Source organism: Rhinoderma darwinii, chromosome 2 (genome assembly GCF_050947455.1).
Source record: "Rhinoderma darwinii isolate aRhiDar2 chromosome 2, aRhiDar2.hap1, whole genome shotgun sequence".
Classification (NCBI taxonomy): domain Eukaryota; kingdom Metazoa; phylum Chordata; class Amphibia; order Anura; family Rhinodermatidae; genus Rhinoderma; species Rhinoderma darwinii.
The window spans coordinates 2,268,265-2,281,995 of NC_134688.1; the positions used below are offsets into that span (position 1 = coordinate 2,268,265).

Here is a 13,731-nt window from a genome sequence, read left to right on the forward strand (position 1 = left end):
ATATAATGTATGTGGTATATAACCTCCTGTGTGGTGATATAATATAATGTATGTGGTATATAACCTCCTGTGTGGTGATATAATATAATGTATGTGGTGTATAACCTCCTGTGTGGTGATATAATATAATGTATGTGGTATATAACCTCCTGTGTGGTGATATAATATAATGTATGTGGTATATAACCTCCTGTGTGGTGATATAATATAATGTATGTGGTATATAACCTCCTGTGTGGTGATATAATATAATGTATGTGGTATATAACCTCCTGTGTGGTGATATAATATAATGTATGCGGTATATAACCTCCTGTGTGGTGATATAATATAATGTATGTGGTATATAGCGTCCTGTGTGGTGATATAATATAATGTATGTGGTATATAACCTCCTGTGTGGTGATATAATATAATGTATGTGGTATATAACCTCCTATGTGGTGATATAATATAATGTATGTGGTATATAACCTCCCTTGTGGTGATATAATATAATGTATGTGGTGTATAACCTCCTGTGTGGTGATATAATATAATGTATGTGGTATATAACCTCCTGTGTGGTGATATAATATAATGTATGTAGTATATAACCTCCTGTGTGGTGATATAATATAATGTATGTAGTATATACCCTCCTGTGTGGTGATATAATATAATGTATGCGGTATATAGCGTCCTGTGTGGTGATATAATATAATGTATGTGGTATATAACCTCCTGTGTGGTGATATAATATAATGTATGTGGTGTATAACCTCCTGTGTGGTGATATAATATAATGTATGTGGTATATAACCTCCTGTGTGGTGATATAATATAATGTATGTGGTATATAACCTCCTGTGTGGTGATATAATATAATGTATGTGGTATATAACCTCCTGTGTGGTGATATAATATAATGTATGTGGTGTATAACCTCCTGTGTGGTGATATAATATAATGTATGTGGTATATAACCTCCTGTGTGGTGATATAATATAATGTATGTGGTATATAACCTCCTGTGTGGTGATATAATATAATGTATGTGGTATATACCCTCCTGTGTGGTGATATAATATAATGTATGTGGTATATAGCCTCCTGTGTGGTGATATAATATAATGTATGTGGTATATAACCTCCTGTGTGGTGATATAATATAATGTATGCGGTATATAACCTCCTGTGTGGTGATATAATATAATGTATGTGGTATATAGCGTCCTGTGTGGTGATATAATATAATGTATGTGGTATATAGCGTCCTGTGTGGTGATATAATATAATGTATGTGGTATATAACCTCCTGTGTGGTGATATAATATAATGTATGTGGTGTATAACCTCCTGTGTGGTGATATAATATAATGTATGCGGTATATAACCTCCTGTGTGGTGATATAATATAATGTATGTGGTATATAGCGTCCTGTGTGGTGATATAATATAATGTATGTGGTATATAACCTCCTGTGTGGTGATATAATATAATGTATGTGGTATATAACCTCCTATGTGGTGATATAATATAATGTATGTGGTATATAACCTCCCTTGTGGTGATATAATATAATGTATGTGGTGTATAACCTCCTGTGTGGTGATATAATATAATGTATGTAGTATATAACCTCCTGTGTGGTGATATAATATAATGTATGTGGTATATAACCTCCTGTGTGGTGATATAATATAATGTATGTGGTATATAACCTCCTGTGTGGTGATATAATATAATGTATGTGGTATATAACCTCCTGTGTGGTGATATAATATAATGTATGTAGTATATACCCTCCTGTGTGGTGATATAATATAATGTATGTGGTGTATAACCTCCTGTGTGGTGATATAATATAATGTATGTGGTATATAACCTCCTGTGTGGTGATATAATATAATGTATGTAGTATATACCCTCCTGTGTGGTGATATAATATAATGTATGTGGTATATAACCTCCTGTGTGGTGATATAATATAATGTATGTGGTATATAACCTCCTGTGTGGTGATATAATATAATGTATGTAGTATATACCCTCCTGTGTGGTGATATAATATAATGTATGTGGTATATAACCTCCTGTGTGGTGATATAATATAATGTATGTGGTATATAACCTCCTGTGTGGTGATATAATATAATGTATGTAGTATATACCCTCCTGTGTGGTGATATAATATAATGTATGTGGTGTATAACCTCCTGTGTGGTGATATAATATAATGTATGTGGTATATAACCCCCTGTGTGGTGATATAATATAATGTATGTGGTATATAACCTCCTGTGTGGTGATATAATATAATGTATGTAGTATATACCCTCCTGTGTGGTGATATAATATAATGTATGTAGTATATACCCTCCTGTGTGGTGATATAATATAATGTATTTGGTATATAACCTCCTGTGTGGTGATATAATATAATGTATTTGGTATATAACCTCCTGTGTGGTGATATAATATAATGTATGTGGTATATAACCTCCTGTGTGGTGATATAATATAATGTATGTGGTGTATAACCTCCTGTGTGGTGATATAATATAATGTATGTGGTATATAACCTCCTGTGTGGTGATATAATATAATGTATGTGGTATATAACCTCCTGTGTGGTGATATAATATAATGTATGTAGTATATAACCTCCTGTGTGGTGATATAATATAATGTATGTAGTATATACCCTCCTGTGTGGTGATATAATATAATGTATGCGGTATATAGCGTCCTGTGTGGTGAATGTGTATATATATATAGATAACTATACGGCAGATGAAGACATTCCTCTCGGCTTCTCAGCTTTAGTGCGCATGCGTGTTAGTCAATTCCGTCAACTGCCTGCTGCGCGCCTCCGGTCACCTCGGCACTTACGCATTGTCTTGTGGGACGCGCACGTCAGCTGTTGCGACAGTGGACGCGCTCGTCACACAAGATGGCGGCTGTTTGAATCGCAGTCGTAGTGACCGTTATAACGAGCCGTCCCGGGCAGTATGGAGGTGACGAGCGCCCGAGAGAACTTAACTACCGGCGGCGGCAGCTACGTGACTGAAGCCGCGAGTCAGCAATACAAGAGTGCCGACGTGAGAGACAGTCCTCCAGCTGAGAGACATCACTCTGTGAGAGGTAATGACAGCGACTGTGATAGACCGCCTCCATCAGTGGAGAGACCTCACATCCCGAGTGTGAATGAGAGTCATCCCGTCATACCAGAGAGTGTGAGTGACAGTCACGTCGGTGGAGATGAGCGCTCTGTGGGGAGACGTCATCCTGACAAGCGGCTGGTGGAGAGACGCGGCGCCCACAGAGGCAGGAGACATCAAGCCGTGGACTCGTACAGAGACGGCATGACGTCACTGAGAGAGGAGAGTGCCCGGGGTGGTTATGAGAGGGCCTGGCACGCGTTGTCCGGGTATGAGAGGGCGACGTCACCCATCTATGACAGTGCCCCCCACCCCATATCCGGCTATGAGCGTCTGTCGGTGGAGCGGGCGCACACCATGAAGGACTTCGAGAAGCAGATCACCGAGCTGAAGAAAGAGAACTTCAACCTCAAGCTGCGGATCTACTTCCTGGAGGAGCAGGTACAGCGCCGCGGAGAGAGCAGCAGCGACGAGCTCCACCGCCTCAACATCGAGCTGAAGGTGGAGGTGGAGAGTCTGAAGCACGACTACACCGAGAAACACAACCTGCTGCTCCGCGCCTCCAAGGCCATGGAGAGCCTGGCCGGTGAACACGACCTCGCCATCCAGCGGCTACGCCAAGAGCACCGCAAACAACTACGAGACATGGAAGACGTCAACAGTCAGAGAATCCGACGGCTGGAGACCGAGAGAGAACAGGAGAAAGCGGAGCTGGAGAAGATCTGTGCGCTGCTCGACCAGGAGCGGAGGTTCAATGCCGAGGAGCGGCTGCTGGCCCTGAAAGATCAGTATAGCAAGAGCGTGGGGGTCCTGGAAGAGAGGGACTGGATTATACAATGTCTGAATGAGACCGTGCGCTCTAAAGACGCTCTAATAGCCCAGCTGGAGAAGCAGATCGCCTCTATGATGCCGTATGAAGCGTCCGGGGACCAGACTGACGAGCGCACAGGTCACCTGTACCTGCAGAGTGATGCTAAACATTTACCGGAAGCCCCTGAGCCCTTATGTAACGTGGACGATCAAGAAGAGAATGTGAACGAGTGGCAGAAAAAGATTAAAGAGATGGACAGCCTGATTTATGAGCTCCAGCAGAAACTACAGGACAATAAAGCCAGGATTGCTGCCGAGGAGAAAAACTCCCTGAAGAGAGATAAAGCCATACAAGGCCTGACGCTGGCCCTAAAGAAAAAAGCCAAAGAGAACGACAAGCTCTTACAGGACGTCCATCATCTCAATGCTGCCTTATCTGAAGCAAAGGAGGGCGCCCGACAGCTCCAAAGTGTCAAAGAAAATATTCATCCTGATTACAAAAAAGTGATTTTTACACTTCAGGCCGAACAAGACGTATATAGCAGGTTAGTGAAATATGAGCGAGAGTCTGGAGGCCTTCAGGAAGAGCTGGAATCCATCGCCATGTTACGGAGGTGGCTGGAGGAGAATATTCAGGCTAACCAAGAACTCCGCAAGATTATGGAAGCCCAAATCATGGCCAAATATAACGGGGATGACACCTTGTCATTTCTGGGAGATCAGACCTCCTACTTCAGCATTTGCCTGGATCATCTCGACCAAAATGAGTATTTCTTTGCCGGTGGTCCGCAGAGAATAACCATGTCTAAAAATGACTTGCCCATTGGTGAAGCTGCTGAAGCGAACTTGGTTCTAAGGGAAGAAGCTGGAACCCAAACACAAAGTCCAGTTCCTTCATCTGGAAATATTAAAAACCAACAGGACTATAGGTTAGACCTGTCACTCGATGAGTGGAGCACATTAATGGGGGGAGATGGTGGGAACGATGCCAAACCAACCAGAAACAAACAAATCCCAGTCTCTTCAGCTACCCAGACCGAGCTGGGGGGCTTCTCTGACCAAAGCATCGCTGCTAATGTTTCTAGAGTTCTAAAAGAAAGGGCGGAATTGATGTGGATCCAACAAGATGGAGAACTTGATAACCGATCAGAGAAGCTGCCCGATAAGCGAAATAACTACACTTGTAATAAACGAGGCGAGGTCTATAACTTCAATCAAGATGCTAAGAGATCCAGACTTCCCGTTCTGTTGAAATCTTCTCTCAACACAAAGCTCAAGACTGAAGCTACACTGACACTTGGCGAAGAAAATGATCACAGTCAGAAGGAGTTACAGATAATCAGCAGGCTCTATGAGCAGTTAAAATGTGCCGAAATGGAGGTTGAGTCACTTAAAGAAAACAAAGAGTTGGCGAGTGAGAACCACAGACCTGACCGAAATAACCCAAGCCAAGAGCAAAGAGATTCAATAGAGCAAGAACTGCGGCTCGAGAATCACAGGCTCACCGAACAGTCAAAGAGAGCGGAGAACGAGATCCAAACACTGAAGGCAAATGAGGAATTGTGGAGATGTAAAGAATCCGACAGAAAGACCTCCAGGACGAGAGAGTCTACGGAACGAGCCTCACAGGAAAATCTACCGGCAGAGAGTTACAGGCTCTCCGAACAGCTAAAACAATCACAAGTGGAGATTGAGACACTCAAAGCTCATGAAGAATTACTAAAATATAAAGATACTTCACCTCATTCATCAACCCCCCGCAATGTGCAGAGCGAGTCTACAGACCAAACGCTACAGAAAGAGCTACAGGCCGAGAACTACCGACTCTCAGAAAAGCTAAAACACGCAGAAGTGGAGATCGAGACCCTCAAAGCTAAGGAAGAATTAATAACACATAAGGACACTGCACCTGGTGTATCTTACCCCTTCAAAGACCAGAAAGAAGACCAAGCCCTACAGAAAGAGCTACAGGCCGAGAACTACAGACTCTCCGAACAGCTAAAACAGGCTGAAGTGGAGATCGAGACCCTCAAAGCTAAGGAAGAATTAATAACGCATAAGGACACTGCACCTGGTATATCTTACCCCTTCAAAGACCAGAAAGAGCTACAGGCAGAGAATAACAGGCTCTCTGAACAACTCAAAACTGCACAAATGGAGATCGAGACACTCAAAGCTAATGAAGACTTTATCAGGTGTGAGGAATCAGGCATCAATAACTCCAAGCAGAGCAAATCTACAGAACGAGCCTTACAGAAAGAGCTACAGGCCGAGAACTACCGACTCTCCGAACAGCTAAAACAGGCAGAAGTGGAGATCGAGACCCTCAAACCTAAGGAAGAATTAATAACACATAAGGACACTGCACCTGGTGTATCTTACCCCTTCAAAGACCAGAAAGAAGACCAAGCCCTTCAGAAAGAGCTACAGGCAGAGAACTACAGACTCTCCGAACAGCTAAAACAGGCTGAAGTGGAGATCGAGACCCTCAAAGCTAAGGAAGAATTAATAACGCATAAGGACACTGCACCTGGTATATCTTACCCCTTCAAAGACCAGAAAGAAGACCAAGCCCTACAGAAAGAGCTCCAGGCCGAGAACTACCGACTCTCAGAACAGCTAAAACACGCAGAAGTGGAGATCGAGACACTCAAAGCTAATGAAGACTTCTTCAGGTGTCAGGAATCGGACGCCAATAACTCCAAGCAGAGCGAATCTACAGAACAAGCCTTACAGAAAGAGCTACAGGCCGAGAACTACAGACTCTCCGAAAAGCTAAAACACGCAGAAGTGGAGATCGAGACGCTCAAAGCTAAGGAAGACTTCTTCAGGTGTCAGGAATCCGACATCAATAACGCCAAGCAGAGCGAGTCTACAGAACGAGCCTTACACAAAGAGCTACAGGCCGAGAACTACAGACTCTCCACACAATTAAAAAACACTCAAGTGGAGATCGAGAAGCTTCAAGCAGAAGGAAGATTAACAGACAGCAGTGATGACTCTCTGAAGCTTCATGGTTCAGACGCAGAGGATGATCTTTCTGAACAGTCCTTTTTAGATAAAACGGTCACTAACTCAGTCAATGTTAATGAAGTTGATGCCGCATCAGATTTTGGTGATGAAGTCTCTCGACCTAATGTAAATAGTCAGAATGCTGTTGCCCTTCGTTGCCATCATGACAATCACTGTGCAGAGTGCGCCAACAACAGAGAAATTACTTCGCTGCCAACTTCAAATTCCAAAAGAGCCTCAACAATGCACACGTCAACCACGTTTACTAAAGTGTCCTGCTCGGGAAGGTCGTTTGAAGACACCACCTCTCTTTCAAAGTATGATTTATTGGTGCAGTCTCAAGCTCGAGAGCTGTCGCTACAGAGGCAGAAAATTAAGGAGAGTCACAACCTGAGCGTCATATGTTCAAAGAATTTCTATAACATTTTGAAAGCTTTTCAGAACTTCTTCCCAGCCGGCGCCTTGGACTCTAACATGACACTGGGATTTCAGGAGCAGCTCACTCAGACTGTAGAGTGGCTGAAGGAGTTGGAGTATAAACTCAGCGATGCCTTCTACGGGGAGGAGGACGCCTACAGTGACCATTCAGCTGACGGCTTACTGTACACCCCTTCACGCTTGGTCCCTGGACACAGAATGTGGGCAGATAAACATGGCTGCCACGTGCTGGGCTTAGTCGAAGACTACAATGCTTTACGCAAGCAAATTTTGGAAGCGCGGAATGTCCTACAGGAGGTGGAGACGTTCATCGACCATGGAGTACAGACTGCAGTTCTCAATATGACTGAGCATTTTGGGGATATATTTTATGAGAAATTTACAAGAGCAAAGCAGTCGCTGGAGGAAGCCGGGTGTTTGCTGAAGCTGTTGTGGAGAGTGTCTTTACCCTTACGGATCCACAGTCCTTACAGCATTAACCAAGAGGAAGAGGTAAACCTTGAGACCACCCGCCTTCGCAAGAGGGTTTTAGAACAAGAAAAGTTGTTATCCGGCATGGTCAAGAGAGTCTACTCCGAGAACCAAATGAAGGAGGACATTGAGAAACTCATTCTAGACCAATTGGCCATGACTCATGACATTTTAAAGAAAGCCAAAGGCAATCTGGAGGTTCAGGTGGTTGATAAGATCCTGTAATATAATTATAAGTGCTGGTAAGTCCGTTATGACTTCTGGCGAGCATCCGGAAAGGTCTGTAGGTTTAAGTTTACTGCCATATTGCATTTTTATATTGTATTTACACCTGCTTGTTAGTGTAACGTATGTTTTTATAATTTTATGGTCCACTGCTTTTCCTCAGTTGTAAAATATTTTACCTGTTCAATTTACTGTAAAGTTTTAAGTTAATGGAATCCGCATATGAAACAATAGAGTGGCATTGTAAGAACCATTGTGCAGTGATAGTCTCGGCTTTATTTTTGCATTTACTCTTCCCGTAAGTGTTCCACTAGGGGGCGTCAGATACACGTTACTGGTCGTGTACTGAAAGTGACGAATGCTGTACATGGCAAGAGAAGCTTAGAAAATAAAAGGGTCACGGTTGTGCTAGGCCATAGCCGGGTGTATACTGCAATTCATTTATCAATGTATGTATATATTTCTTCCTTTTTAGGCCAGATGCACAAAGTTTTAAGTGCAGCTTTTTTTTTTGCCAAAGTCAGGAGTAGATCATAAAAAAAGGAAAAGTGTATATAAGGGTTGTCCCTTTTTTTTTCCCCTCAAAAACTGCCTGTGTGAATCCAGCCTTAGAGAGAATCTCTGCCTTTTAACACCATGTCCTGTTTAGTTCCGTGTTTGATGAATTTCTTAATATATTTTTATTTAAGTTCGAGCCCCGCTAAGAAAGAATTATGTACATTGAAGCTCAACCACATGAATGTGGCAGTGTAAGAACAAAAAATTTTTTCTCTCTGCTCCGTGGTCCTCTAGATTCTCTCCTTGATCACGTCTTCATTACAATAAGTGAGTCCTTCTGAGAGTTATGCGGAGCCTATATATTAGATCAAAGTTGAACCCTCGATCTTGTGTATGGAGGGCCTCCCGATGGCAAGTGTTGGGGGGGGGTGGACAAGGATCGGTCATGTTCAATTTCAACATGCCTGATCCTTTGTTGCTGCAGTAATTATTCTTCTATCAGAAGTGACTGGCGGCGACTGTATCCCCACTCACAATTGCGATAAACATGCATGCCCAGCCGAGCTAAGCGTGCATGTTTATGGGGTAGGTCAGGAGAAGTGTGTATGGTCGCTTTAGTCAATTAACCTTCCATTATCCCTGTTACTTTCCCCTTCATTATTGAGATGAAACACTTTGTAATGATGTAATTAGCACGGTGGGGGCAGGTGGTACCTCTGTCTTGAGAATCCGTGTTTTCCTGAAGTAATTTTGAGGCTGATCATAGACATCAGATACACGACCTTCCCCCCGTTCATATCACCACTGATGACCTTCATTAAGGCCTCATTCACGGCTGGATAAATGTCCTAAGATGTGTATTCTTCCCTCTCACTGGAACCGTTCATAGAGCCAATTGTACGTGTGTAATTCCCGGGTAGAGGTGAACAACGGATGGATACCTGATCCCCTCCGGAAAAACAAGTGTAAGGGTGACTGTCCAATTCCATACGAATTGTCTGGCGGTCTCTTGGCTTGGTTGGGCGTTCTGTAATAAAAGAGGTACTCTTCCTTCATTGAAAAAAAAAAGAAAAAAAGAAAGATGATCCAGGAATATAAATAGGCACTCTTGGGTTAAGTAAAATTAAATATAATGTTTTATTTTTGATTCCAGATAATACCGGCAAAATAGATTTTTACAACAACAAGAGTATATTTTTTATAAAAAGAACCTCCTGGCCAGGAAAAGAGACATACAATGGGACCCTTAATACATTAGAGAAATTCCCATATATTTATACAACGTACTATGTATGTACAGAACGGTTTTGAAAAGATAGAAAATTCCAAATGAAAAACCGCTGGGTAGTGTTCACACTTGCGGTTTTCAACCATATCTGTTATTTAAATCACAAAATGGCCAGAGTTCCTATCAGGAGTGACTGGTAATGATGTTTTTTGAAAAGAATCTTTTTATACGCATATAACTCCAAAGATAGGAAGGTAGCCCCATGTATTAAGGGGATGTGGTTTAAAGCGTGTTTTTTCTCTCTTAAGTGGATCCTTAGTTCTAAGGAAGTCCTTACACAGCCCCTTGGGGTCAAGTGTGTAGCCCTCGTGATCTTGAGCTTTAATGCAAGGCACTCTTATAATTTGTATAGGGTTTTTACCTTAAAAGTCCAGCGAGTGCCGAGAAGCCAGTTGTAGAAGTAGTCAGCCCAAAGATGGAAAATGGTAGATCTCCAAAGAAGCAAAGTTCGTCTGTATGGCCACACAATTAATTCAAAGCCTCCAAATCTCTACCATCACATCAAATGACAATCTCCTCCCTTGATCCATTCGGATATTTCGCCACTGCTCTGAAGAAATCCCGTTCAGGGATGAAACGCGTCAGCTGTTCTAATTAACAGGGCCGGTAGTGACGTCCAAGCCTTGCCCTGAGAATCCCTGTCCATGAGATACCACATGGAAGGAAACCTACTCTGGAATTTCAACTCACCTGGTTGCTAGCGTGCGATCCTGCCCTGTCGGGTCTGTGTCTCTCGAAGTGTGCCCAATCCACCTTGATGCCGGCATGTGATCCTGTCTTCTCAGGTCCGTGTCTCTCTGAGTGCAGTGGCGAAATATCCGCATGGATATACAAATTATAAGAGTGCCTTGCATTAAAGCTCAAGATCACGAGGGCTACACACTTGACCCCAAGGGGCTGTGTAAGGACTTCCTTAGAACTAAGGATCCACTTAAGAGAGAAAAAACACGCTTTAAACCACATCCCCTTAATACATGGGGCTACCTTCCTATCTTTGGAGTTATATGCGTATAAAAAGATTCTTTTCAAAAAACATCATTACCAGTCACTCCTGATAGGAACTCTGGCCATTTTGTGATTTAAATAACAGATATGGTTGAAAACCGCAAGTGTGAACACTACCCAGCGGTTTTTCATTTGGAATTTTCTATCTTTTCAAAACCGTTCTGTACATACATAGTACGTTGTATAAATATATGGGAATTTCTCTAATGTATTAAGGGTCCCATTGTATGTCTCTTTTCCTGGCCAGGAGGTTCTTTTTATAAAAAATATACTCTTGTTGTTGTAAAAATCTATTTTGCCGGTATTATCTGGAATCAAAAATAAAACATTATATTTAATTTTACTTAACCCAAGAGTGCCTATTTATATTCCTGGATCATCTTTCTTTTTTTCTTTTTTCCATAATCTTTATCAGGAATGGCACCGTGCTATATTATATTGCAATTTTGGGTTTGTTAGGTATGGTTTGGTTATAACCACATCTTTTTTCTTTACTCTTCCTTCATTGTCTGCCTGGCAGGAGCTTCTGTGCATCAGATGTATGAGCTCCTGCGTACGCCAGAGTCCTGGTCTAGTATACGGATAATCTTCCTGTACTGGTGATAAAAAAGATGGAGTGTTTGGTCTTTGAACATTTCTGGACATCGGAGGGTCTTGTGAGCGCAGTGTTAGCGGTACGCGATATATATATGGACCTGTGTCCTGGGAATAAATGGCAGTTCTTTTATTCCATTATGTTTTATTTATGTTTCCTGTACTGAACTGCTCAAGAGTCTTGGATAAAACCGCTCGAAACCAAAGTTCTTGTTGCCTTTTTAGAATTATTTCTTATGGAACTAACAGCTTTTCGTAAGAGTAACAGGAAGAGGTCCACCAATCACACAAAAAAAATATGTGAATAGACCACAGTGGTGGTCACCACCGAAATTAAAGAGGCTGTCACCAGATTATAAGTGCCCTGTCTCCTACATAATCTGATCGGCGCTGTAATGTAGAGAACAGTGGTTTTTATTTTGAAAACGATCATTTTTGAACAATATTAGATTTATGCTAATTCTATTCTTAATAGACAACTGGGTGTTTTTGGATAACCTTTTCCCATTTTTCCCCAAACACAATGTAAAAAATAAAATAATTTGGGATCGCTGTGTCCGTAAAAGTCAGATCTAATACAATATACCGTTATTTAACTCGCATGGTGAGTTTAAAAATGTAAAACCTCAAAATAGTTTTTTGATCACCTTACTGCTTAAAATATGAAATAAAATAAAAGTGATCAAAAAAATCGTATGTACCAAAAAATGGTGCCAATAAAACTACAGCTCGGCCCGCAAAAAGTAAGCCCTCACACCGCTCAATCAATGAAAAAAAAATATTAAAAAATTTCTCAATGTGGTGAAACAGAATAAATGTTTTAACAAATAATTTTTTTCCTATTCTCTGTTGTCTAAAACCTGGGTGTGTCTTATAGTCCGAAAAATACGGTAAATTTGTTGTGCAAAAAGTTGTAGAGCATAAAAAATTGCCATAAACGAGGAATCGTACGGACCCGCAGAATAAAGTTATCATGTCGTTTGTAACGTATGGTGAACGCTGTATAAGATAAACCCTAAAAAAAACCTGACAGAATTGCTGTTTTTTGGTCACCTGGCCTCCCAAAAAATAGGATAAAAGGTGATCAAAAAGTAGCATGTACCCCAAAATGGTACCAATAAAAACGACAACGCGTCCCGCAAAAGAACAGCCTCATACCAGTACGTCTATCAAAAAAATAAAAAATTAGTTAAGGCTCAAATAAGCCAGAAAAGAAAAAATATGCAGTTGTGCAGATCGGAGGGGAACTGTAATTACGGGGTAGGGAGACAGACAGGTGAGCCCTAATCTACCCGCCACTCAATCCCTGCCTACTTGCACGGTCCGTCCTAGGCGACGGCGTACAACTGGGCGACGGTCCCTACGCTCAATATGTGCACGACAGACAAGGGTACACAGAAGCTAAGGGAAATGGGGCAGTTGCCCACGGCAACACCGTGAGCAACAAGAGTAGTGAACGAGCCGAGTAAAACCAGGAGTGTACGAGGTACCAAACGCAGAGCAGGAACGTAGTCAGCAAGCCAGGGTCAATATGAAGCAAGGACAATAATAATAGCAGGAACAGCAGAGCCAGGAAACAGGAAAGAATCACAGGCAGAGACAAGCAGGAAATGAAGGTATACATAGACCGACGGCGGGAGCTAGAACCGTCTGGCCAGGCTGTGATAGGTTCTCCCATTCCTCAGCCTACCAGCCTGAGTGGTAGCAGATCGAGTCACTCTATCAGACCTAGGAGTAGGTGCAGACTGATTAACCACGGGCGTTGACACAGAAGCTGTGTCTGGCAGATCCTTTAGGGTATGTTTACACGATGAGAGGCATTTACGTGTGAAAAGACAGACTGTTTACAGCTGCCTCGTTTCACACGTAAATGCTCCTCGCATTTTGCGAGCCGTCTGAGACGCTCGTAAATCTTGAGCTGTGCTTCATTGAGTTCAATGAAGAACAGCTCAAATTACGTGGCAAAGAAGTGCCCTGCACTTCTTTGCCGAGGCAGTCCATTTACGCGCCGTCGTTTGACAGCTGTTAAACGACGACGCGTAAATTACAGGTCGTCTGCACAATACGTCGGCAAACCCATTCAAATGAATGGGCAGATGTTTGCCGACGTATTGTAGCCCTATTTTCAGGCGTAAAACGAGGCATAATACGCCTCGTTTACGCCTGAAAATAGGTCGTGTGAACCCAGCCTTACAGGAACATATCTTCTGTTTCAAGAGGTGAATTATCAAGGCCCGAAAATTAGG

At 42.2% G+C, this 13,731-nt stretch overlaps 1 protein-coding gene across 1 annotated transcript; it reads left to right on the forward strand.

Moving 5' to 3' along the window:
* Window positions 1-2,895: 2,895 nt before the first annotated feature.
* On the forward strand, window positions 2,896-8,351 carry LOC142741950 (uncharacterized). Its single transcript, XM_075851272.1, has one exon. It carries the CDS (start codon window positions 2,995-2,997, stop codon window positions 8,098-8,100), a length of 5,106 nt encoding a protein of 1,701 aa, XP_075707387.1. The 5' UTR covers window positions 2,896-2,994; the 3' UTR covers window positions 8,101-8,351.
* Window positions 8,352-13,731: the final 5,380 nt, after the last annotated feature.

Excerpts from the sequence above, each read along its gene's own strand:
- LOC142741950 (XM_075851272.1), top strand. The coding sequence starts at position 2,995 with ATGGAGGTGACGAGCGCCCGAGAGAACTTAACTACCGGCGGCGGCAGC.